The sequence below is a fragment of the Micromesistius poutassou genome (genome assembly GCF_964030765.1).
Source record: "Micromesistius poutassou genome assembly, chromosome: 3".
NCBI lineage: Eukaryota > Metazoa > Chordata > Actinopteri > Gadiformes > Gadidae > Micromesistius > Micromesistius poutassou.
In genome coordinates, this window is record NC_140273.1 from 14846575 (window position 1) to 14872468 (window position 25894).

The 25894-nt window shown below is 43.1% G+C and overlaps 1 protein-coding gene across 1 annotated transcript; it reads left to right on the plus strand.

Moving 5' to 3' along the window:
- Positions 1–2598: 2598 nt before the first annotated feature.
- mtnr1aa (melatonin receptor 1A a) lies at positions 2599–25622 on the plus strand (the record flags this gene model as incomplete). Its single annotated transcript, XM_084466159.1, has 2 exons — positions 2599–2779; positions 24751–25622. The coding sequence occupies 2 exons, from the start codon at positions 2599–2601 to the stop codon at positions 25620–25622; spliced, it is 1053 nt and encodes a 350-aa protein (XP_084322285.1).
- Positions 25623–25894: the final 272 nt, after the last annotated feature.

Consider the following 25894-nt stretch of genomic DNA (forward strand, 5'->3'; position numbering starts at 1 on the left):
TATAATTAACAGTTATGAGAAAAACCTTTACAGTGTAGTGATACATGTTTGGTCAAAAGTCCTAGTGCTGTTCTGCTCTGTATCAGCACTCATGGATTATCTCTTGTCCAATCAAATGACAAATTGGTGGGAACAAATTATTGTTAAAGAGCAATCATTTGAGTGTAATGTAAATTTAATGATATCTCTGCCTCTCTAATTCTTATATTCACGTACTCCTTCCTCCAACCTCCAATAATCACATAGGCCTTCCTTCACTCCCCTATAAGATGCTTTTTTTCTATTTCGGTTCTCATATTTATGTGTTAGCATGTTTAAAATTGAGAAGATAGTCCACATGAAACGTTTAGGAAACGGATAACACATCATGAGAATGGGGTGGCAAACCAACATTTATATTTTGTCATTTTTTATCAAAGTGTCAATAAGGCCAATGTGTAGGCTTATCTGATCCAACTATGGCTCATATTGACTCATGTGTGCGACGGGAGAAATAAAGGGTATTTGAGGATTCAATATAATATACGTGCGTGTCTGTGTCTGCTATGACAGGCAGCCCACTGACCCCTATAATCTTTTCGCACACACACACACACACACACACACACACACACACACACACACACACACACACACACACACACACACAGCATCCCCCCTGCATTCCTGGGCGGAGCTTCTATTGTCATGGTAACAACAGCAGGGTAGTGGTTGTTGTGTCTGTGATGCTGATGGGTCGATAACTGAGGTAAAAGACCCCCCAACCCACCACCCTCTTCCATCCCCCCTGCTCGTTCTGGTAAGTGGTCGTGTTACGAGCAGCAAGGAGGTTGTTGGATGGGCCATGAACGAGGTAGGTGACTCATCTCCCATTACCCCCACCCCTCCCCAGATATTAACCCCAAATCCCCCAAATATATTAGCTGCGCCACCATCATCTCCACCATCTTCACGTGGATCTCCTGGGGCTCAGAACGGTAGGGTGACATGAAGGTACGACGAGCGCAGGTGTCATCCCCCCCAACCCGCCCCTAAAGAGACAGTCAATCGCATTATTCAAACTTCCCCAACCCGAATCCTCTACAAACCTTGGCCATCTCACACAATCCTGAAACCGGGCCGAGCGTCTAATCTCATTGTCAAATAAATGGTAAGGTCAATACTTTTCTTTTCATAACGGTTGATTAGGTGTGGAAAAGAGGAGCGTTTAACAGTTTTTAAGCCAAATTGTCTGAAAAGGGAACTGCTATTTAAGAATCATGAATTGTATTTCACTTACAACTCTGCCCAACGACTACGAGCCTAGGTTTATCTGTGCGATCCTTGCGGGGGGTGCTGTTGGCGTCACTTTATGTTAGCCCACCCCTTCTTCTCCTTCACTGCTGACCTAGATACTGCGGGCTAGCGTGTTTAATTGACAATAATGTATTATCCATTGTCTAGAACCAGGGGGGGAGGGGGGGAAGTTTGATTTTCTTCATTCGAGTTTTTTTTCCCTTTGCAAAACACAATAGTGTCATGAAAGGCGGTTTCAGCTTAGTCTTGTTGTAAAGTCATGACATTTGGCGATATTTCAGGCTTCTCTTGAGTATCCAAAAACGATTTCCACGATATCACAAATAAACGGCTTTGAATGTTTAGGGTTCGTCTAAAAAGTGCAGCAATATGTAAAACTTCTATCTCATTTAAACATTGGATATAAATATTAAGTTATCAAAAATATTATCCAGAAAGGGTTATAAGGGATGTGAAAATTAAAGGGAGTGATTGTGATCACAATTCAATTGTTCCCTAAACATCAACAGGAAAAGCGCTTCACAGCTCGACATGCAAGGGTGTTTATTTTTAATATCATCCAAATTGTTTGTTATCTTACCAACGAACTAAAAGAGTGGGACTATCACCAAATGTCCAGTCTTTACAACAAGACTAATGCTGAAGGAATGTCCTCAATTCAGTGTTTTGCAAAGGGAAAATATGTCGATCTCAAACTAAGATTTACCATCCGTTCGAATTTAATTACATCGAACAAGCTTGCATTTAAATGAGGTTCTTTCCTACAAAGTGACAAGTGGAAAAATCATAAATTAACACCTAGCCTATGATGTAAATTAAGTTTAGTAATAACATGCAAGCATATGACTAGTAACACAAGTTCAGCATAATCCGTGAATGAACAAACGTGCGTTGAGAGAACGCACGGTAGGCTCGTTGTTCCGTGCGCCTTTACGCGTCACAGCCACCAAGCGACAGTATTTGCCAGAGTAGAACCTGCTCGTCTCCGGGTACTTAATCACATGTTGGATGGAAAAATCGCAGCTTCCATGTCCCATACATGCCAAACAAAGTGATGGCCAACGCACTCTGCAAAAGTACCGACGCTTATGGTAAAGACGCAGAGAGAGGCAGAAGTTATTTCGCGCAGACCAACCGGAGGAGCGTCTCTCAAGGAGTCCACGAAGGGAAGATGAGCGATGCCGGAGACCACATTCCCGGTGTCTCCACCATATAGTTTATGTCATAATTTTTGGGGTTTTTCACGCGCATATTGTTAGTTTTGCTGAGTGAGTTCCGCGTAAGTTCCGCGTAATATATACAATGGTTATAAATGGGTCTCATCTGAACAGCTCTCAGGACCCCAATGGCCACGCACTGAATCGCCCACCGTGGGTTACTACAACTTTGGGCTGCTTCCTCATATTCACTATCGTAGTTGATATCTTGGGCAACCTTTTGGTCATTTTCTCGGTTTATCGGAACAAGAAGCTGCGGAACGCAGGTGAGTGTGGCTGACGTCCACGGTGCATGCGGACCAACTTCTGCCTTTGGGGAATATTTCGTTGATGTGAAATGTTGTTCATGGGAAATGGCTTGTTTTGGAACTCACATGTGTGTATGCGTTGGTGATCCGCGGCGTTTTATCTATCCAAAAGTAGGATGCTTCACTGTGGTTGATTTTATATTGGACAACATTGGAATTTGTAACGTTCCTCCTCTCATCATGGTCAAATGCAATTTTTGGAGGTATAGCGGGTGTCTTTCTAGACTCCATTAAAATGGCCAAATCAACAATAATGTCCCCAACATGGCAATTTAATGGAACTAGACATTTTAAAACAAAACAATAATGATAAACAAAACATGGGTACTATTATTAATCTCACTGTAACGCAAAAATTTATTCCATCATCTAAACATTTGACAGAGCAACATTCCAAGACAGGTTAATAGTCATCTGTATTTAATTCGATGTATTATTGTGGCACAATTATTTCCCTTTTATTAATTAATTGCTACGCCCCCCTCGGCTTCTCTATGGTTTGATCCATTGCTACTATTCTGGGTTAATGGCTGGGATTAGATCTCTCTGCTGGATCTGTGAGGAGGACGCATTCAACTTGTCCCGCGTCATTTGAGTGTGACTGTAGCTTTTTTGGATTTGGTCTACTAGATGAGGCTACCCGTGATTAACAGTCTAGGGCTGAAACAGTGCGCACGACTGAAAGCCCAGTTGGGTCTATAAACCCGCGTCCGTCTCGCCGCTCCTGACATTCTCACACTAAACTCAAAGTGACTGCTGGCTGATGACGCGTCATAGCTGCCTCGCCTGCAAAGCCCCGAGTAGAAAGATGTGATAAATACAAAGTCTAGCTGTCGTCTCCGATATCCTCGAAATCCATCATAAACTTGAAAATGAAATAAGGCAAATGTATACTTTTACACATTTTTTAATGTAGCCTATCTATCAACATGCTTATGCACTGAGATATCATTATTGCGCCTTCCTGGGCTTTTCTAGCGTCATCGGTTTATGATAATCCCTCCATTTGATAAAACAGACATCCAACTGCAATAGCTGCCCTCGATTCTGGTCTTTTAATAGTGATGATGTGCACATCACAGTTGTAGCCCCACTGTTACATAAGTACAATGTTGAGTAGTGGACTCTGTGTGTGTGTGTGTGTGTGTGTGTGTGTGTGTGTGTGCGTGTGTGCGTGTGTGCGTGTGTGTGTGAGAGAGAGAGAGAGTGAGAGACTACACAAGGCAACACACTTTCTCAGAAACTTTAATTAGTGTATATCTTTTACATTTTCTTTTAATTGTTCCTAATAACAAGTATTTCTAACATGTCCATGTTTGTGTTCACATAATGTGTGCATGTATGTTAGAAATCAGTTCAGTTTGTTGCAAACCCTTCATTCGCACCCATCAGATTATCATTTTTTTCATCTATCATCTTATTTATTAACGGCTGAAAATCCTTTTCTATTGGTCATAACCATACAACATATTAGACAATTCCTTTGACACCATCAGATGACTGCAAACATGACACCAGATCACAAATGCTTCTACAGTACAGGTCATTCAGGAGTTTGTGCAACAAAAAAAACAACAACATTAAGATCCGATTTCCAATGGGTGCAAATTTCAGAATTTGAAGCGTAAATTAATTAAAAAAATTTTTTTGTCAATGTCAAAGTCCACTTTTCACCCAACCCTTTTTTGGCTATATAGAATTTATACTTACACACTTTCTAATTGTATTAGCTGTGTGCAAAGCTGTTAAGACTATGACCACCACCAGGAATTCTCTTTCCTTCCATTCTGGTTCTATTATGGTTCTCCTCTTCATATACTGTTTGAAATGGTTATTGGATGAAAATCCTTCTGCAAGTGTACACTCAAAAAACCACCGCTGGGTAACTATGGGACAGACCACGCAATGGGTTGGTTTGACCCAAGTGGGTTTACCATTTAACCCAGAATACAGGGTTGTTCATTTGGCCCAACCACGTGAGTGAAATAAACTCATAAACTGAGTTATTTACTGTCTCATTGCCTTGCTACTTTTATATTAAATAATAAAATAGGTATATCATATATAAATTATTGTTGTATAATTTATAATAATTTCCCATTATCATACAAACAGTGTGTACAAAATGAGGCCACTGTAAATGTCCAGTCATACTATGCATGTTTTGGAAATCATTACAAAAACAATACAAATGTACCACCCAACACATAGTCTGACAAAATTATTTTTGTCAGGCTATACACATATGAACATCCCTGGTGCTAACTATTTTATATGTCCAAACCTTTTTTCCCACCACCTAAGTACTGGCAAAAAAACTTTTGTGCTCAACAACTTCAAAGACGAGGATTCATGTCCATTATACACGGCATGCTGGACAAAGTCCAGGTGGGGAAGCACTGCTTGGTGTAATGGATGTCAAACACGAAGAAAACAAACATCCCCAGCCTCCAGCAAAGAGTGTGTTTCGTTGGCCGGGCCTGAAACAAGCGAGAAGAACATGAGAAATATGTTAAAACCTATCCACATGAAGAATGATAACAGTTTACAGGAATGAAAAAACGGTATGATTCCTTAATTAACTAGCCAATTTAAAAATTGGGGAAGGTGTTTTGTTTTGTATCAATGGATACAGCTAACTCTTTTTAATATGTTTAAAGCCCCAAACATGTGGCTGCAACAGCTCATTGTGCATATTAAATAGCTAGAGACATAGCCATTTTACTTTACTTTTTTTTTTTACTTTTACCCTTAATAGCAACAGCAATTGTCTCAATAAAAATCAACTTGCCTTTATAGGTGTTGTCAAGCTGCCATTTAGTTAACTTCTCTCTCAAAAAACTGTCCATCAGGGTCAGCCACAAACTCAGTCGCATACCTAGAATACAGATCATGTTTTATCGTGTTTGTTAGGTAGCCCGCCTCACTGCTAAAAACATGTAGCTAAGTTGCCATTGCCCTGCATGCTCCCTAGTCAACTCACCACCTGATTGCAGTTATGTCCATCTAATCGTTTTCTCAAATAGTCTCCAAACTGAAGGGCAGAATCGCCACTGTTAACAAAAGCCTGCAAGAGTCATAGTCAAGCTAGTTTCAGAGGAAGGTCCTTGGAACTGGCATCCGGTAAATAAGCAATTTAACATTTGCTCTAGGCCAGGGCGATATGGCTGAAAGACATATCACGATATAACTTGATAATATTGATCGATATCGATAACTATTGATAATTTTAATTACCTAAAAAGAATAGGAATTACCATGCTAGATTTATACACTTCTGTTTAACACTTAATATGACCTTCCACTGATCTTCATTGATAAATACAATGTCAATACAACAATGAAAAACACTCAAATATTGTAAATAAGTATGGAACCGTGTTTGTGTAACAAACCCAGCTGCTAGATTCGGTGGTCCAGTCTCTTATCGATATATATTGAACATGTTTTATATCGATATTGATCAAAAGTCACGATACAATAATTTATTGTTTTATTGCCCAGGCCTAATTTGCTCAACTCGTCTTACGATGTAAATGTCGAACATGTGATGTACTGTGAAGATGGAAAAGACAAGTGAGTCCCCCGGGAGTCACTATATCTTCCCCACATCCATACTGATGAAGAATAACTTATTTTAGTACACTTCGGACAGCAAGTATTTGATTTAATTTTAGGCCATGAACATGGGAAGATACAGGCACCAATTTACCAAGCATATATTCAATTAGACATGGGTGTACATGATTCTTAAAGGGAAACTTTCACATCGTAGCTTGTAACAACAAAGGAAACAAAGGAGAGAGAAGGACCATCGTGGAGAGTTAAGGATTAGCCATGGATGATGTCATGTGAGACCAAGTTGACCACCCACTTTGAAAAGTACACCTATAGGCGGCTGCTCCACTAAAATCATTCTGCTTTTTCCCTTTTTCCACTGTCTCCTTCACTGTCTTCTCCACTGCCCCCTCCACTGCCTCCTCCACTGTCTCCTCCACTACTTCCTCCACGCTTTCCTTTACTGTTTCCTCCACTGTCTCCTTCACTGCCTCCTCCAATGTCTCCTTCACTGTCTTCTCCATTGCCCCCTCCACTGCCTCCTCCACTGTCTCGTCCACTGTTTCCTCCACTGTCTTCTTCACTGTCTTCTTCACAGCCTCCTGCACTCCACACACACGTTCACCTTCAGCCTCACGCTCTCATGCTTACCCAAAAATTCTTACCCAAAACACTGAGAGCAACAGAGATAAACAGGCATATTATGGTAAAATCGCAATGCTCAAACACAGTGAATGACTTTGAACGACGCCAGCCAATCTGATCATTGAAAATCCCAGCCAGTCCGACTGCTCGAAAACCCCAGCCAGTCCGATCGCTCGAAAACCCCAGCCAGTCCGATCGCAAAAAAATTAAAATAAAAAAATCCATTGAGGCAGTATTTGCTTTTTAGTTGGCAATACTTCCCATAGGTTAAGAACGTGTATTCCAGAACCCCTATCCGATATTGCCGAAAACAAATTAGTATTTGTTATGGTTAGGAGTTAGCAGCTCTGAACCTACCATAAAATCCTTCCCACTGTCGTGTTGTGGGAACCTTTCACACTACAAGCCTGTAAACATTATTAATAATAATAATAATAATAGTTAATTTATTTTGTATCGCAGAGTCATTATACATGTGCTATATATGCACATATATATGCACATATATATGTGCTATTTCTCTATCTTGTAGAAGCTATGACCCAAGGCGACTTGCAGTTAATTCAGATACAGGTCATTAGATAGGGGGTTGGGCCTCTTGCTCGAGGCTACCTAACCGTTCTGGTCTGGTTGACAGACAGCAGACATCCGGCCTTAAGTCCCAGTGCCATTCAGCTGGGAGTGAAACCACCCTTGTCGCTGTACTCTCCTTCCCCCTCGTTCTAATATAGTTAATTCACTTACAGTGGAATATACTGATGCTTTTAATATCCCTCAGTCTCCCCTGTAGAATATGCACAAGAGCGAGTGAGTGAGTGAAAGAGAGGGTAAAGGGGGGAGAGAGATGGGACAGATAAAGAGAGAGGCGGAAGCAGAGAAAGGGAGTGTGTGAGGGATAGAGAAATAGAGGGGGGAGGATAGATAGAGAGAGAGAGCAATAGAGGAGGGAGGATAGAGAGAGAGAGAGGGGGAAAGAGAAAGAAAGAGAAGGGGAAAGAGAGAGAGAAACAGAGAGAGAGAGAGTGAGAAGGGCAAGGAGCGAGAGAGAGAGACATAGTTACTTGAAATGGAACATCTCTTTGCGTGTTTTAATCAGCAGGGTTAAGCCTGGGTGAACCCAAAAGGTGATGTCACTGTGTCAAGGCGTCAGTGTCTGACAAGTTTGACAATGGCATACGCGTCAGTCAGTCAGTCAGTCAGCCAGCATGTGATTGGCCCCAACATCTGTGGCATATCACTGGGGTGCGTGCAGCGCGCCTGCTGACAAGCTGCCCTGTCAAAACGTCAGATGTAATCTGGAATTTGTATAATAAGATTGTTAGTCTAGATCCATTTTCTGCTTGTTTTCATTTGTGGTTCTTTGGGATGACGTGGTTTGTGGTTGGGGTTGGGGAACTTGTGTGTTTATGTGTGTGTGTGTGTGTTTTCTAATGATGCTGATGCGGTTTTTCTTGGCTGTTTGGACTTGGCTACTTGTCTCTTTTCTTTCAAGCTGTTGTTGTTACAGCTTTAAAAGATTGAAGCGTTTAATGTAGCTTTAAGAGTTATGTGTGTGTGTCTTCAATTTCGACCAGATTTTCTGTTGCAAAATATTAATTGCTGTTGTTAATATTAGTTTTGGACCAATGTTGGAAGTGGACTATGAAAGGGAGAACTAATGCATTTCCTCTGTAGATATTGTGCATCAGATGTTGTTTTCATCACTTCCTGTGACGGTCCTTATGTTTCAACAATAATAATAGGCAATTACAGTAAGTTCAATAGAATATCAAGTATATCAAAATATATGCATACACGTGTGTCTCTTGGGACATAGTAATAATAAAAAATGGTTCAGAAATGGATGTATCCGCTGTTGTGGTGGTGAAGGTGGCTGTGATGAAAATAATAGATTGGAATTAGAACAGCAGGGTGCGATGGGGGGAATGCTGTGGAGACAGCTCTTGTCTCCACAGCAAGTACATCCCTTTCTCCTCGATCTTCACAAGAACAAATAAATAAAGCAGGATAAGCAGAGAAAGAACACGGCACCATCTTATTCTGAAGATTGTTTCCTCTCATTTTTCATGTTTTCTCCAGTCAGACAGGGGAAAGAGAACCTAGTTAGGGCCGAGCCAAGCTTGGAGTTGTGCACAGCCTTTCACATTTGTTTGTTTGTTGTTTTCTGCGTTTTTTTCCATTTGGCAAACTAGAATACATTTTTTTGCAAAACCACATAAATTATCTTTGTTTGTTTAATACGTGACACAATCCAGAATGAGTGACTGAAATGGGTAAAGCGTGTAATAAAGTCATCATCGAACACACACGTCCTTGGACATTTTCCCGTGGGAGGCAGCTAGCTGAGGTGTGAAGCGCTAGTTCTTACCTCGTCTACGGACTAATCAGCTCGTTAATCAGAGAGCTCTCTTTGGACCTCCTGCAAGTAAGCAGTGTCAGGCTGTTCTTGGCAATGATAGAGGGAGAAACAAGGTGTGCGTGAGTTCTTCACTGTAGTCTGCACCACATGAATGAATGTTATAAACCTTATTAACCTTATGTTATTTGAACTAGAACCTCGACACCGGTGCAGTCTTGAGTACACCATCTTCCGATGACGGTCACACGCTGGTTGTTTACAAAAACAACCCCAGGAATGATAACAATTTGGACCGGTGCAAACAATTGAATAAAACCACATCCTTTATAATTTTGATCAGAATTGAAATAGGACATTGTGTGACCGACTGGTTTGCACCCCTCTTGTACAGCATGTGCCCTTTTTGATTGATACTGTCTCTCTGAAGGAGCCACTTGTCTGAATGTATTGTATTACAGCCTAGTTTAAGAGAGCACACAGTGGAAGTGGACCTGCCACTTCAATTCCCAGTGGCGGTGAACACACTTCTGAAATTAGGACAATGAAGTTCAGTGTCTAATGGTTGTATCCGGTCATGAAAACATTCTCACTCCAGGCTAATGCATATCAGTCCGATCCAAGTCTTCACCACCAGCCACAGTCTTGAGCTCGACGGGTCAATTGGTGCCATATGATTTCCTTGAGTAGCCCACACATCTCCTGTCATTGAGCAATGTTTCCCAACACATTCACTGGTACAAATTTGATCATCCCCCCGGTCCTTGTAATAGCAAAACCATTAAAAGGACCAATTAAAAAAAAAAATCGAAAACAATGAGTCACTGTTCCAACCCAATTGAATCACATCAACCAAACACACAAATGTAATGTTACGTAATCAGTAAGAACAGTTGGAAAATCTATTATTTCAATATCACACCAAACACAAATGCAAAATGTACAATACAATACAATGTAGTCCCATTAGAAAATGTTTGTAGTATTTGCATATTTGCAGTACTACTCCTCTTTGTCTCTTTTTGTGCGTTTTCTTTGCTTTCAATATTTTTACAGTGCAAACATTTTCTGCCTGGCAGGAGGGAAGGGGATGACACACATGGCTGGCTAGGGATAGAGGGGTCAATAAGACTCCTCCATGCTCGTCCAAGGGGAACCATGCGTAAAACATGCGTACAGTAAGAATGTGGAAGTGTCACTTTAATTATGTATCCGTTTATTTATGGTTTGTTTTTACATACGGGTTTGGTTGATGTCTCGCGGGGATACAAGCAGGCGTGAGGTGGGAGTTTTCCCCAGGCTTGAGGTCTTGACTCCTGCAGGTGTCTGGTGAGGGATATGGGCTAGTTAGACACTCCCCACCTTATTCTTCAAGCACTGTTGTGATACCCTTGAGGGTGACGCTAGCAAGTCTTTGGACTGCTCTAAATTAATTAAGTAGAAGCTTGCAAACACATTATGGAGGCCAAGGAGCCTCCATTAATGTATTCCTCTCTCTGTACCTCTCTCCATTAATGTAACTACTATCACTATGAATATTCAGTTATTGAGCAGACGCTCTTATCCGAAGCGACTTACAGCACATGTTGAAGGTACAAGGTCATTAATGAGGAGCACCGACGCCTATTGCTACACTACAGGATTGGGATTCGAACCCAGAATAGGCCTTGGCGATATGGCTGAAAGACATATCACGATATAACTCGATCATATTGATCGATATCGATAATTGATTGATAATTTGAATGACCTAAAAATACTAGGAATTACCATGCTGGATTTAAACACTTCTGTTTAACACTTAATATGACCTTCCACTGTACTTTATTGATAAATACTCCAACGTCGATACAACAATGAAAAACACTCAAATATTGTAAATAAGTATGGAACCGTGTTTGTGCAACAAACCCAGCTGCTAGATTCGGTGGTCCAGTCTATCGATATATATTGAACATGTTTTATATTGATATCGAGCAAAAGTCTATCACAATGCGATAATTTATTGTTTTATTGCCCAGGCCTAACCCAGAATCTCTCGAGCGGAGGCTGAACCGCCTTCCCACAAGACCATCATGCTTAGAAAACTGGGTAAACAACAACATCCAATTCCAGACGGTCTAACAATTGGAGCTCTTCAGGTTGATAGTCTGGGCGGTGTTATGAAGATCTGTTAGAGAGACAAGACTTGGCACGTTAAACACTTGTGTCTTTGAGCTCTCACCCAGCGCCTGTGTGGCTACGGTGCGGATGAGTGCTCTCCTTTCATACCCCGTAAAGAAATCACATGTTGCAGTATGGGGAAGCCCGGGAGAACACATTTGGTGTTCTATCCTGCAGGAGGTAGAAGACAGCAGAGTCTAGTGGGGAGGGTTGTGTCGCTCCCAGTCAAAAGGTTCAAGGCCAAGATCTTTACCTGTCATTCACAATGATCTTTAACTGTCATATTCGCTAAAGATATTGAGCCGACTGGCTTCACCCTTCGGTTTATTATGCTGCACATGTTGCCCACCAATAAATCAACATTTGTCAACTTTATGATACTTACATCATGAATTGCACCTCTTAATTCGAATACTTAAAGTGTCAATACACCCCCGTATTAAGCTCAAATTTGAACACTATGAGCAACTCACGGCAACTTTTTAAATTCTCGTACTGTTGTGTTTTAGGGTTATAATGACTGATCTTGTTCATGAAATGTGCCACACAAGGTGGCCTTCTACATCCACACACACTTCACTGTCTACCAGTGTCTCTTCATCGTGGAAAAGGCGCAACTTGATTTCGGAGTAGAACATTCAGAAACTGGTTGGCGGAGACTGGCCTGTTTTATACAAGATTTTGCTAAATGATCTTCTTATTTAGTAACTGACACAATGGCAAAGATGAAATGGGTGTATGAGTATTTCTGGGGGTACTTTGACATTTGTTTCACAAAACTAAGTATTCGCAGCATCCGTTTAATGTTTTGTGTTTATACCAAATAATGTACACATTATTCTTATACGTTCATAAAAAATATTTCCCAAGTAAAATGGTTTTGTAGGCCTACTGGTGAAAGGGGTACTTGGCGGAAAGAATATCCTGAAGGGGTACATAAGTAAAAAATAGTTTGAGAACCACTGATATAAGATACATACCATATTCAAAAGAACGGTTTTAGGTTCTTCTCGTCTTTAATATATGGGCTAACACTGTTAAGAACAGTTAAATAAATAATTGACGCTACAAGATAAATAGAAGGCTTCAAATAAGACCCTAGATTGGCCTCAGATCTGGACGTCCTTGATCCCAATATTCCTTACATCCCACCATCCTCTATCCATAAACCTAATGAGTCAATTGTGAATAAAATAAGAGCCGTGAAAGATCTGAGAGACGAGATCTGAAGAGAATCCTTGAATTGATTTCCAGCAGGGTGACTTTGTGGCCTGGGAGACATCAGTGGCGGCGATGTGTGACTCATTGTCTTCCAGCTGTCACATCAAGTTATGTTTACACCCATCCCTTCCCACTGCTCGACTCTGATGTCACTCCACTACCCTGCGATTTGTAGTTTTGTTTGGCATGATTAGCCATTTATTTGCCGCCAAAATAAATATAATCGTCGACAAAGCTAACAGTGAGTGCTAAATATCAGCTAATGAGGTAAACAATAGCACAGATGGATGGGCAGGACTGAAGTGTACAAGAGGAAATTCTCTCAGACGCCAGCACTGTTAAATTAAATAGAATATTAAATAGAGCCAAATGAGATCTTCATGATAAAGGACGAAATACCTGTCAACTTGTGGTTTGTGGAAACCACAAGTTGCCTCTTGGATAGATTCTGTATCCAAATGATCATGGCTTCGTTTACTTTTACTTTTCAATGCCACTTTTGTGATTGAATGCTCCAGATCAGAACAAAGGTCTGACGTCCACACTTGGCACTCAAATGCAAACTACTGCATAACTATGTTTGGATTTCCATTTCCCACAAAAATACCTGCTGGAAAAATAAATCTGCTGAAATGGCACTGGGTGTGAGCAGCTTATGTTGTTCTTACTGTTTAAAAGGGCATGTAGTGGTTGGGCCCTGGCCAGACATGCATTGTTGAGGCGAGGACTAGCCCTCCCCACCGAGGGCAATTTTGGTTCTTGCAGAGAGGGGGCTGTGGGTCAGAGAACACCCCATTTATTAATTTATCATTTGAGCCTATGCATACTTTGCATTCCGGGAGAATCCTTGCAGGCTTATTGTAGGCACGGGGGCGTGGTTTTAATGAGGTAGCCAGCAGGCCAAAAGTGGGCCCAGATTGCTGTCCACACACTTATGCAATCCCATCAGAGCGCGTTCCTGACCACCTCGGGACGGTCGGGTCGAGCTCATCAGATCACAATGTTGGCAAGATCCGATCTGGGACCTTAACCGAGTGCCTTTGGCTGTCCTCCTAAAAAGGTGGTTGCATAATGTCATACGGCAACACTGCTTAAAAGCAGCAATGAAACAATGTTGTCAGTGAGGGTTGAATTGGTGGAATGCAAAGTATGAGAGTTCATTAGATCTTATTGGTAGATTACACGAGTTGCAGTGCCAAGACACCCTCAACAAAAAACCCTTCATCTGGGAAGTCTGCTGGGAAACTCCTAACCATGTTTTCAATTGCTTATCTGCCTCAATCACGCTGTTCTAACAACTGAAACAATGGAGGTCAATTTGGTCAATGTAGTTAGTGTGTACTTTTGTTTTCAAGGTTTTCTTGAATGCATTGTTTGTTTTCATCATGGTTGTTGTGTAAACAAATTTTAATGAGAATATAGCTTGGGTAAAATACTAATTACTTTTTTTATATATGCTTTTAAAAATGGTTTGTTAATTAGCTAATTTGGATAAACATGCACATTATGCCATGACATTTTTTAACCACTTCAGGGAATACCTGGCTTTTCATCATAGATAATGATATTTGATCACTTATATATCAAGATGTATATTTAAATAAAATGCTTGAATAGAATACTAGACTTGGTAGAGATCCCAATATTTCAGAAGTATTCATTTTAACCCATTTCTTTCCAAACTAGCGAGCAGAAAAATATTGCTTTGACTAAATCGTCAAATATTATTTGTTCAGATGGGAATCCTGACATTCCATTTGCAAAGTGCCTTTAGCCAGAATGTGCTCTTGCTTCAAAGAGAAAAAGGCAAAGAGATGGAATTTTCCATCAGGAATGGTCAGTGTCTGCCCCAGGTTTGAACTCTTAGACTAAAAGAAATGAGCGAACAAATGTGTCCATGTTACATATTGTAACTCGGCGCCTCGTAGCATAGTATTTATGCTAACTTAAGATTATACTATACCCATTTCATAATAGATATATATTCCATGTTACAAAATGTATAAATATAATTAGAATAATAATATATACAACCCATGACCCCGCTGCCCCCCCCCCCCCCCCCCCCCCAATTTGTCTACAATATGAACCTGTCCGGATATTAAGGGGGCTGAGAAGTGGAATTTGCTGCTGGCATGCAGCCAGACGAGGATCTACGCTCCTCTGTGGAAAATTGGAGCCGCTTTAGTGATGCATCAAAGATAGGGGCCTTTTTAATTCAGGGATTAGCGGGAATGCCACATGCTGGCTGGTATTGGCGCGGCTTTGATGCAAAACTTTGTCATTAACAGACGTGGAGCCGGAGATTTGGCCGCCATGCCTCTCACGGAAGTACAGAGTGAACTGTAATTCACACCATCCGACCGTCGTGGAGAAAACAGCAGGGGAACGTATAGTCTGCATTTGAGCAGTCCGTCAATTTTATCAATGCCAGAACGCACAGGCAGGGAGAAGACCTCATTAAAAAAAATGCAGGAAAGTATGAGATTGATTTACAAACTAATCCCAATCAACGTTTGAGGAGATTAAATTGAGCTGTTGAAGGTCAACAGGGGTAATGTAGGATGATGGAAATGAACGGCGAGCGTGTGTATGCACACACACACACACACACACACACACACACACAGACTCTCACACACACAGAGGACATGGCGAGGACAGCTGCAGCGCTTTGACACCTTCCATGTCACCCTTCTGTTGACGCCGTATGTGTTTACGCATACAATGTTCTGTGTGTACGGTATGCCCTTTGTATCGGTTATGCCTACTTACTATAATACACAATTATTTATACCTCATAGTTGACCGCCAACTGGGAATAATCCCTCCAATTATAATTGCAGCTGTGAGTAGAGACTGATAAAATTAAGCCCTTTAGATAGTGGTAGAAGCAGGTCAATTGGAAAACAGACTGGTGTGTGTGCGGTTTGTGTATGTATTTGGTTTGTGTCTGTGGCTGGGGATGTGGGGGTGCTTACATATGCAAAGCCATCCAGTGTTTGTGTGTGTGTGTGTGTGTGTGTGTGTCTGTGTTCATGCATTGGCATATGTGTGTGTGTGATTTGCGTGTGTCCTTATGTGTGTGTGTGTGTGTGTGTTTGTGTGCATGCATGCATGTCGTGTCTGCATGAATGTCGTGTGTGTGTATGTGTGTGTGTGGGTGTGCATGCATGCATGCATGCAGTGTGGGCGTGGCCACACTGTATGCTTCTCCGGCTCTAACCCGTCTCCGCTAAAGTAGGTCAGCCCTCTCTCTCTGGGTCAGCTTCTGGGACTCAGGCCCGGCTCCTCCACTCTGAGGCTGTGCATCTGGGGGTTTTGGGGGCAAGAGCGGGGGGGGGGGGGCCACGCTGGACCTCCCGCTAGTGTCTAGTGATGCAGGTGGCGGGGGCTGAGGACCTTGTCACGAAGATGTCCTGTGTAAACATGCGTCTTCCAGATGCGAGTGGATGGTTTCCTGTGGAGGAGCCTGTAGATGCCAGGGCTGCGCTGCCACAACAGCGCTACGATACGCGCCGGCCGGCTCTTAGCAGCCACAACCTTTGAACGTCCCGTATTTGTGACTGAAAGAACATTGCTGGCGTTCTGTTTATTTGTCGGTCCTTTCTCCGGCCTGCCTGGCTCTATGCGTCATCACAGATGTCTCTTACCTTCCGAGCCCTCGTGTGTCATGCACTGCGTTAAGTGAATGCTGTTTGAGTTTGGACTGTACATGTTTTATTCAATTCAGCAGAAATTCCCCATAGGCATGCAAAAACATCTTGAGTGCAACCGCCCCCCCCTCCACAAAGTGTAGCTTTCACTTTACTCAAACCAGGGGAGTCCTAATCTGTGCAGTTGTGTAGAAGCTGCATAATGGATGGGAACTTCATTATGACAAAGAACACAATGGCTGTGTGGAATGGATTTCATAGGGATGAAGAGAGCGCTGCAAGATGAAACGCTATCTGAGAATGGAGCAGGTGCTCTTCACTGACTTACTGGAGAAACAAGGATCAATTACGCCACATTTTTGTTTGTTGAGAAAACACATACATTAGCATAAACTCTGTCTACAAAAACTATATATATACATATATATATATATATATATATATATATATATATCTATATATATATATATCATGTTGCATTGAAAGGCGCTATGGTGCACTGTATGCATAGCATTACTGGCAGGCAAACATATTTCATTTACTTAGACTACATTAACAGGAAAGAGGATAATACCCATTATTTAGAACATTTGGTGGTTCATCCAAACTGATCCAGTAAAGCTCAGCAGATTAATTATCATAATACAGAATTTACTAATTTAGTGCTTTTCTGATCATTCATAGTCAACCAGACTAATGAGATCAGCTGAAAGAATAGTTGATAGGAAGGCAAAATAATTGGCTATAATAAAACAAATATAAATATAATGGCCTAGTTTCAATATGTTTTTAGTACCATCGGCCAATCTAATCTAATCCATCTAATCTAAAATCGAATCTAAAGTCAAATCTAAAGTAGCCAGATGCTTTACCCTTCACATCCACAATATCTCAAGTCTGCTACCAACATCCTTGCCTTGGTAGGCGGACATGACCCTTTATTGTCACGGGTCAGCTCAGGCTTTACCAGTTCTAAACACATCCCCGTGATATTTCCCATACATATGAGATTTGAAGACTTCCCACCAATCTCCTAATGTTTAAGCCTTTCACGCGTCCGCTTTGCGCCGATCAAATCACAGGTCTGAGCCGGGCGTCTGCACTGTGCTCTGTCAAAGTGTCCTCTACCTGTTCCCTGATCGTGGGTAGTCACATGTTTGCTACATTCATAACGGTTTGATTGGATTGAAAGTCAGTGGTAATATCTTTCATTTAGAGATGCACTAAGCTGCGGATGGCAACAAGGGGATGGGATGAGGCAGGGTTCTGTATTCCTGCCACAGCTCCAGAATGACCTACTGAATGTTGCCCGTGCGTTGTGATGGCAGAGAATGTCAAGCTTCCTCTGCCCATCCAGTCATCTTTTCCACACAATTGTGTTGTGAATTTCTCAGCACTGCTCTGCAACAAACCAAACTCATCAAACAGCTCACCTAACGGAATTGAACAATGTGACGTCCGAACCGCAACTTGAACAGAAGAGTCAGGAAACACCTTCTACAAATAAACAGGCACATGAATAAGTATATTTATTAAATACAAGATGTGGAAGAATAGCGGATACTTACTGCCAATAAACACATAACAATGGCTATTGAATACAATATTTAATGGCCTTCCTGATTATTTTACAAAACAAATATGGTTGGCGTCAGGATGGTTTCTAGGGGGCCGAAAAGAGTAGGGGATGAAGGTTATAAGTTCCGTCCCAACATCCCAATGATGATGACGCTTTAATGATCTGTATCTGAATCCACTCAATTTTGGTTGTGGAAAAAAGCTTCTGCTATACAAGTAGGTAAATAGGATAACAGCAACAACCATGGCTAGACTCATCTGCCATCAGACACATGGCCGGTGTGTCACCCAAAGCGATGCGGTTGAAGATTACAGGCTCATCCGCGGTCTTGACGGTATGTCAGAGTACGTGCTGAACAGCAGCGTTCTGAAGCCCCACTGGTCTGCGTTCTCTTTTCCACCTTCTTGCGCCACTGGTTTTGTGACACATGAACTCTGTGTAATCAGAGTGACAACTTGACATTGGACAACTTGTCTGGGGGTGAAGGGTGGGGGGGGGGGGGGGGCTGGTTGGAGCTGTCATAGCATGTCCCTCCCCCAGCCCGCCAGGCTCGGCCACACATCCAGCATGACAGCCACCGCCGTGGTTCTCTGCATGGCGTCTGCCTTTGGACTGGAGATGTGGACGGAGAGCCAGCCCGACAGGTGTTTCCCAGCAGATGGTTATCAAAAACCCTTATCTAAAACCGGATATTGGACAATTTGTTAACATCGCAGAGGTGGCTTGAGTTTTTCATTAACGGGACTAACATTCTGTGGCACCCTCTTGAACTCAGGGATAATTCGTTTGGTTATCTCCGTTGTTTCCCAACCCTATCTCGGCTAAAGGTGTGCTGGATCATTTTAGCATGGCAGTGCAAAAACCCCTTTTATCCTTCATTACAATTAACACATCTGTAATCGTACATAGAGCGGACATTTGAAATGAATGTCGGATGGGTAGGGGTGGGGGTGGCGGGAGGCATCACATGCCTTAGTCCCAAATGGAGGCCCTTGTGAATAACAGTTTACTTGTTTACTAGGACAGAACACAACAAACACTGGTGCACACTCAGTGTCGCGAGGCAGGAAAGTATGTAGCCGTGAAACACGATTGATCCTGGCCCTCATCAACACCACCACACTGGTGGTTCTCTGAGTTGGCAACACGCTGCTGCTGCTGCACTGACCTTACTGCAAGCCCATTACAATCAACTGCCTAATTGCTAGTTTGCTATTTAATTTCATTGCTTCTTTTGAAATGCCAACAATTAATTGTGTTTTTGTTTTGTTTTTATAGGTGTTATCTGTGGCGTCTTTAGTTTCAAACTAAAGTAGTTAATTGTGCTGCAATATCGCAGTATGTTAGAAAAATAACCATATCTACAGCTAAAGGAATCCCTAGCTTTTTTGTTCTGGTGGTTTGGAAAGTAAATAATGACTATTTCCTACGGGTCAGTACATCAGAAGATACTGTTAAAATGCATTTCAAATGTCATTTCAAATGCATTTCATCAAGGAGCTGGCGGTAGGAGGCCACAGGTAGGGTTTGGACATTTGTAAACCCTAGCCTCTACTATCCTGCCACTACTGCATGCAATGCATTTACGATGCAAAATACTGACCAAATGGTGTTCTGCTGTAAAAGAATAAAAAAACACTGGCATTAGCTCATTAATGCCATTAGTCTAAATAGAGGAAGCATAAAGAGAAAAAGGAACAAGTGACTGAATAGTAAAAAGAAGCCTACACATTTGATTGTGTTGAACAGAAGCAACAGTATTATGAAACCCAGTGTTATGAAATGATGCAATTGTTATACCATCGTATTAGACCACCAGAGTCCGACTGCAATCAGTGATCTCACTGAAGTCTCTACATGAACACCGTGCACACACACACACACACACATTAGCACCGTGCACGCCCATGTCACTCGCACGTCAGCACCGTGCACGCCCACGCCAGCACCGTGCACGCCCACGTCACTCGCACCTCAGCACCGTGCACGTCAGCACCGTGCACGCCCACGTCACTCGCACGTCAGCACTGTGCACGCCCACGTCAGCACTGTGCACGCCCACGTCAGCACTGTGCACGCCCACGTCAGCACCATGCACATCAGCACCGTGCACATCAGCACCGTGCACATCAGCACCGTGCACGTCAGCACCGTGCATGTGAACATCAGCACCGTGCACGTCAGCACCGTTCACGCCCACGTCAGCACCGTGCACATCAGCACCGTGCACATCAGCACCGTGCACATCAGCACCGTGCATGTGAACATGGGCACGGTGCACGCGCACATCAACATAGTGCACCTCAAACACACCTCAGCACTGCTATTGGGATATGTTGTAGGGGGAACACTGTCAGCTCTTGTGAAAAGTCAAAATTCATCAGCACAATATCTGGAAATCTAACTCCGACCCTAAAGGGACACCATCTCCCTATTCATCTTGTATGAATCTCCATCCTTCTATCTGTCTTCCTTTTTGTAGTCGGGTCTGTTGTTGTTGTTGCTGTTTGTGCGTGTTACTGTGTGGTACTACAGTGGGGTACAGGCACAGCGTGGGTGGGTGCTGGGTCTGGGCTCTAAGCCAGCAAAGAGGGGCCCAGAGTGGACTAAATTCCACGAGTTGGGCTTAAAGTTGCACCACCAACCTCTTCAAACAAGCATTAGCATATACACGCTGACGGAAGTCACACGCATGCAAAAACCAAATCAACCTAAACAGATAACCCATAAAAGCAAACAAATATATTTATTTTTGTGTAAACAAAAAGCTATTACGGAATTTTGAATGGAGGAAACTGGGCGCATTAACGAAAGAATTGCTCATCGTGAATATGCACTTATGACATCCTGTAGTTGGTGGGTTATTAGTATTTGTATATTTAATACAAATATCCTGTCTGATGAATAATCTGCGATAATGTGAAATTTGTAACATGTACTATGCTGATAATTACGTTAAAGCTGAAATTTGATCTGTAATTAGACCATTTCTATTAATGCTGTTTTTTCTGTTAATATTGCTAGTTTAGCTTATTGTATTCAATTTACTTTGATGTTTCTGACGTAGTGTAACAACTTTAACAAACAATTTCCTGTGGAATCAATAAGGTCATATGTATCTACAGAGACAAACAATTTCCTGTGGAATCAATAAGGTAATATGTATCTACAGAGCCAATCATTGGAAGCCCCTTTCGCTTCAGTTGGCCAAACCATATGGCTTAACCAGCACTGTGTAGTAGATATGTCATCGGTGTGGATGTTTTTCACAGTTGATATTTGCAATACATGGTCAGCTTGGGATCCAAGAGGAACTACTAGTTTTAACTAGAGGTATAAAAAATACCAACAAACTGTAATTGAATAAAAAGTCTCCACTTGGTCTTTTACGTTTGCGATAGTTCCCTGCAATGTACAGATTTTGAAGGTCCATTGAACCTCTATTTTATAACCAGATAACCCCCCCCCCCTGCATTTTACCTGCTTTTCACTGTTCTTCTAAACAGTAATTAGAATTTTGTATCCATTTGGAACCATTTTACTGGTTTATTTGTTTTTAAGTTAGGCTATTATTTAAGGGCAGTTTTTTTGTAATTTGCCTTTTAACGTAAAAATATTGACAAAACCATTGCTCTGTAGAGGAGTGCTGCTGCTGTCATTTTCGCTTGGAAGCATCGTCTTCTAAGCAGGTACACACTGCTAGACACAGATTGAGTATATCTGAGTATATTTGTGGCCAGTAGCCAATATCTTTCTAACAAACAAAGAACAAAAAACTGTTAAATGGATGTGTGATTTTTAATACATCACCTCAGGAGCGCTTAGCTGGTCTATATTTTCCTTTCAGTTCTGATGTCGGATTTTCCTGGTTGGCAGCCATTGTAAAACAGTCTCAATAACAGCATGCAACTGTGAAGGCTTTATTTTGGACTATTAATTATATTTATTGCTTCTAATTGCTCTGCATTCACCCTTTGAAACCGTGAAATGATGTTTAACATTGTGTTGTCATTAAGGGACAGAAGTGGCTCATGAGGTAGAGCAGGTTGTCTGGCAACCGGAAGGTTGCAAGTTTGATCCCTGGCTCCTCCTAGCATGGTGTCAAGGTATCCTTGGTGGCAAGATACCTAGCCATACCTGCTCCCGACGGGTTGCCTTGCATGATTGAAACCGCACTCAATGTCTGAATATGTGTATAGAAAATAGAATAGAAATAGAAAAGTGCTACAGAAATGCAGTCCATTTACCATATTTACACATGTGCGTCATAGTCTTCTCCTGCACTATTCAAAGTATAAGTAAGTAACACAGTATGCTTAGAAAAGGCCATTTTGTGTATTTTGCATATTTTGCATCCAAATTGAATCAGTTACCAACTTCAGCATCCGAAAAAAAAATTTGATGACGTGTGTGGCTCTTTGTATCATCACATCCTTCCGCTGCTCTCCATACTCCATATGACGAAAGGGTTTACCGACATTAATATACCCTGCATTAACACTTTTACATTTGATCCGTAGGCTTAAAAGCAGTACAAACACAGACGGCCCGTTCATGCCATTAGATACGCTCAGTGGTGCAGTGAGGCATCTAAATCCCCTGAGACAGAGGTTTACCTTTACAGTTTATCTTGAACACATGCGTCTTTAGCCCCCCTCGGCTCTTCAAGGTGCGTCACCACCTGTTTTACTAGGAAACACGCAGTATATACCAGAAGTAAGGGAGCTCTGAATTTCTAAATTTATCCACGTCTATCTTCCCACGCGTCTCACGAGTTTGGATGACGAGTAGACACTTGCTGGAGGCAGGCTGACATAAGGAGATGAACACTGGGTCATTTGATGACCTTCAACGGAGGGCGATAATGTCTTGATATATGTGCACGATAAACACTGAATATCGAAACACTCTGCATTGCTGTTGGGCTATCCCATGTGGAGAGTCGATATAGTCCAGAGTGTCATGGGACTTTCCAATAAATCTAACCTCTATTTCAGATGCATGAACCATTCATTTGCTAGAGTGGTGAGTGTGGTTAAACTGATGAGGTCAAGGATTTTTTTCTTGTTTCTTCACAGTATAACCAAAACAATAAAAAAACAAATAAACGAGGGACGGAGCAACACACACAGAGACACATACACAAAAACACACACACACACACACACACTGGATGAGAGAGAGATACACAGAGACCAACACAGAGACACACGCACACACACACACACACACACACACACACACACACACACACACACACACACACACACAGACAAGCACACACACAGAAATGTTCCCTGAAGATCAGTGCTGTGATGTTAGCGTTCCAGGAAGCAATAGGGCTGGGCGCCTGTAGGCCTCGCCGGCTGACCTTACCAAGGTCAGAGCTCTTACCACGGAGAGACTTGAGTTTAAAATCTTGTAACAGCCGTGCTATAGAAAGCCAACGCCGAGGGACTGTAATCTTTAAGGATCCCCCAAAGATGCACACTCAATCACACGCACATGTGCACACAACACACACACACACACACACACACACACACACACACACACACACACACACACACACACTGACTCAGATCACAGAAGGACACACATCACACAGATAAGGACACACACACACACACACACACACACACACATAAGGACACATGCAAACACTGATATGCACACACAATGACACACAGTGACACCCATCACATACACGGATAAGGACACATGAAAACACTGACACACACACACACACACCCCCTTACACTGACACACATCAAATACACGTCAAAAGGACATATTCAAACACTGACACACGCATATACAGATTCACACATACAAGGACACACACACACACACACACACATACACACACACACACACACACAATGAGCCTTTTACGAGCCGGTTGGCTGAGCAGTGAGGACCCTATAGAGTGCACCTGGCTGACTGCACCAGCCCAGAGGACAAGGTCTGATGTATAGCATCCAGAGGTTGCTGGGAGAAAGAATGTTTGCTGCATCATGAGATGAAGGGTATGGGGTTGGGGGGGCTTAAGAGGCATCAGCCAGAGCTAAGGAGCCCTCCAAAGACCCTGACAGTTAGACCGGTCGACATGTTATAGAAACAGGCTCGATACGTGCAGCGTTTGGGAGCGTGCGCGCGGAGTGCCCTGACGTTGGAGGAGGCTGTTGATTTGATATGACAGCGGTACTTAAAGTTTGAACAATGGGGGTCTCTCTCAGCCTAAATCAGGGGCCGGTCTTTATCCTCTCAGTCTTTATACTGTTTTACTCAAGCACAATGGAGGCACTTGTTTGTGTGACATCTGTGATGTTTCTGTGTGACTGGTTCATCTGCACTGCTCTGCTCCCCGTAATTACCCTCCGTAATGAAAGCACCCCGCATGACACCCAATGGGCTCTTCAGTAGGAGCACTTTTACTGTGTGGCCCGAGCAATCGAGCGGCACTAAATACAGCGAGCTGCTAAATATCAGCTGGTGGCCGTGTTGGTATTATCCAATTATTGAATCAGACTTGTTAGAAATAGGCAAAACTCAAATATGCTTAAGTGATCTAATTTGTGACTTGTTTTGTCGATTTTCTGAGTGACCCGATTGGCATTTCCATTGTTTCTGCCTAATGATGCATACCTTCCCTTTTTCTCTTGTGTGTGTGTGTTGTTATGTTCTGTGTGTGTGTGTGTTTGTGTGTCTGTGTCTGTGTCTGTGTATCTGTGTCTGTGCGTGTGTGCAGGCAACATCTTTGTGGTGAGCCTGGCGGTGGCGGACCTGGTGGTGGCCATCTACCCCTACCCGCTGGTGCTCTCCTCCATCTTCCACAATGGCTGGAACCTGGGCTACATGCACTGCCAGATCAGCGGCTTCCTCATGGGCCTCAGCGTCATCGGCTCCATCTTCAACATCACCGGCATCGCCGTCAACCGCTACTGCTACATCTGCCACAGCCTCAAGTACGACAAGGTGTACAGCGACAAGAACTCGGTGTGCTACGTGCTGCTGATCTGGGCGCTCACCGTGGTGGCCATCGTGCCCAACCTGTTTGTGGGCTCGCTGCAGTACGACCCGCGCATCTACTCCTGCACCTTCGAGCAGTCGGCCAGCTCGGCGTACACCATCGCCGTGGTCTTCTTCCACTTCATCCTGCCCATCATGATCGTGACGTACTGCTACCTGCGCATCTGGATCCTGGTGATCCAGGTGCGGCGGCGGGTGAAGCCCGACAACAGGCCCAAGCTGACGCCGCACGACGTGCGCAACTTTGTCACCATGTTCGTGGTGTTTGTGCTGTTCGCCGTGTGCTGGGCGCCGCTCAACCTGATCGGCCTGGCCGTGGCCATCAACCCGGACGGCGTGGTGCCCCTCATCCCCGAGTGGCTCTTCGTGGCCAGCTACTTCATGGCCTACTTCAACAGCTGCCTTAACGCCATCGTGTACGGCGTGCTCAACCAGAACTTCCGGCGCGAGTACAAGCGGATCGTGGTGTCCGTGTGCACGGCGCGCATCTTCTTCTCGGACAGCTCCAACGACGCGGCGGTCGAGAGGCTGAAGAGCAAGCCGTCGCCGCTCATCACCAACAACAACCAGGTGAAGGTGGACTCGGTCTGAGCGCCCATCACCAACAACAACCAGGTGAAGGTGGACTCGGTCTGAGCCGCCCATCACCAACAACAACCAGGTGGAGGGTGGGCTCTGTGGATGTGTTGGGGAGAGCCGCCTCAACATTTAATAAGCTGACTCTAAACAGTGGCCACACGCCACAGGGAACAACTTGTGAGAGTGAGATCTCGCTAGCGGTGGAAGTCACCGAACAAGGGGTGCACTTTGTGTCTTTTACCATACACTTTTATCTTTTCTTTTTTTTTTTGCACTGCCTGCGG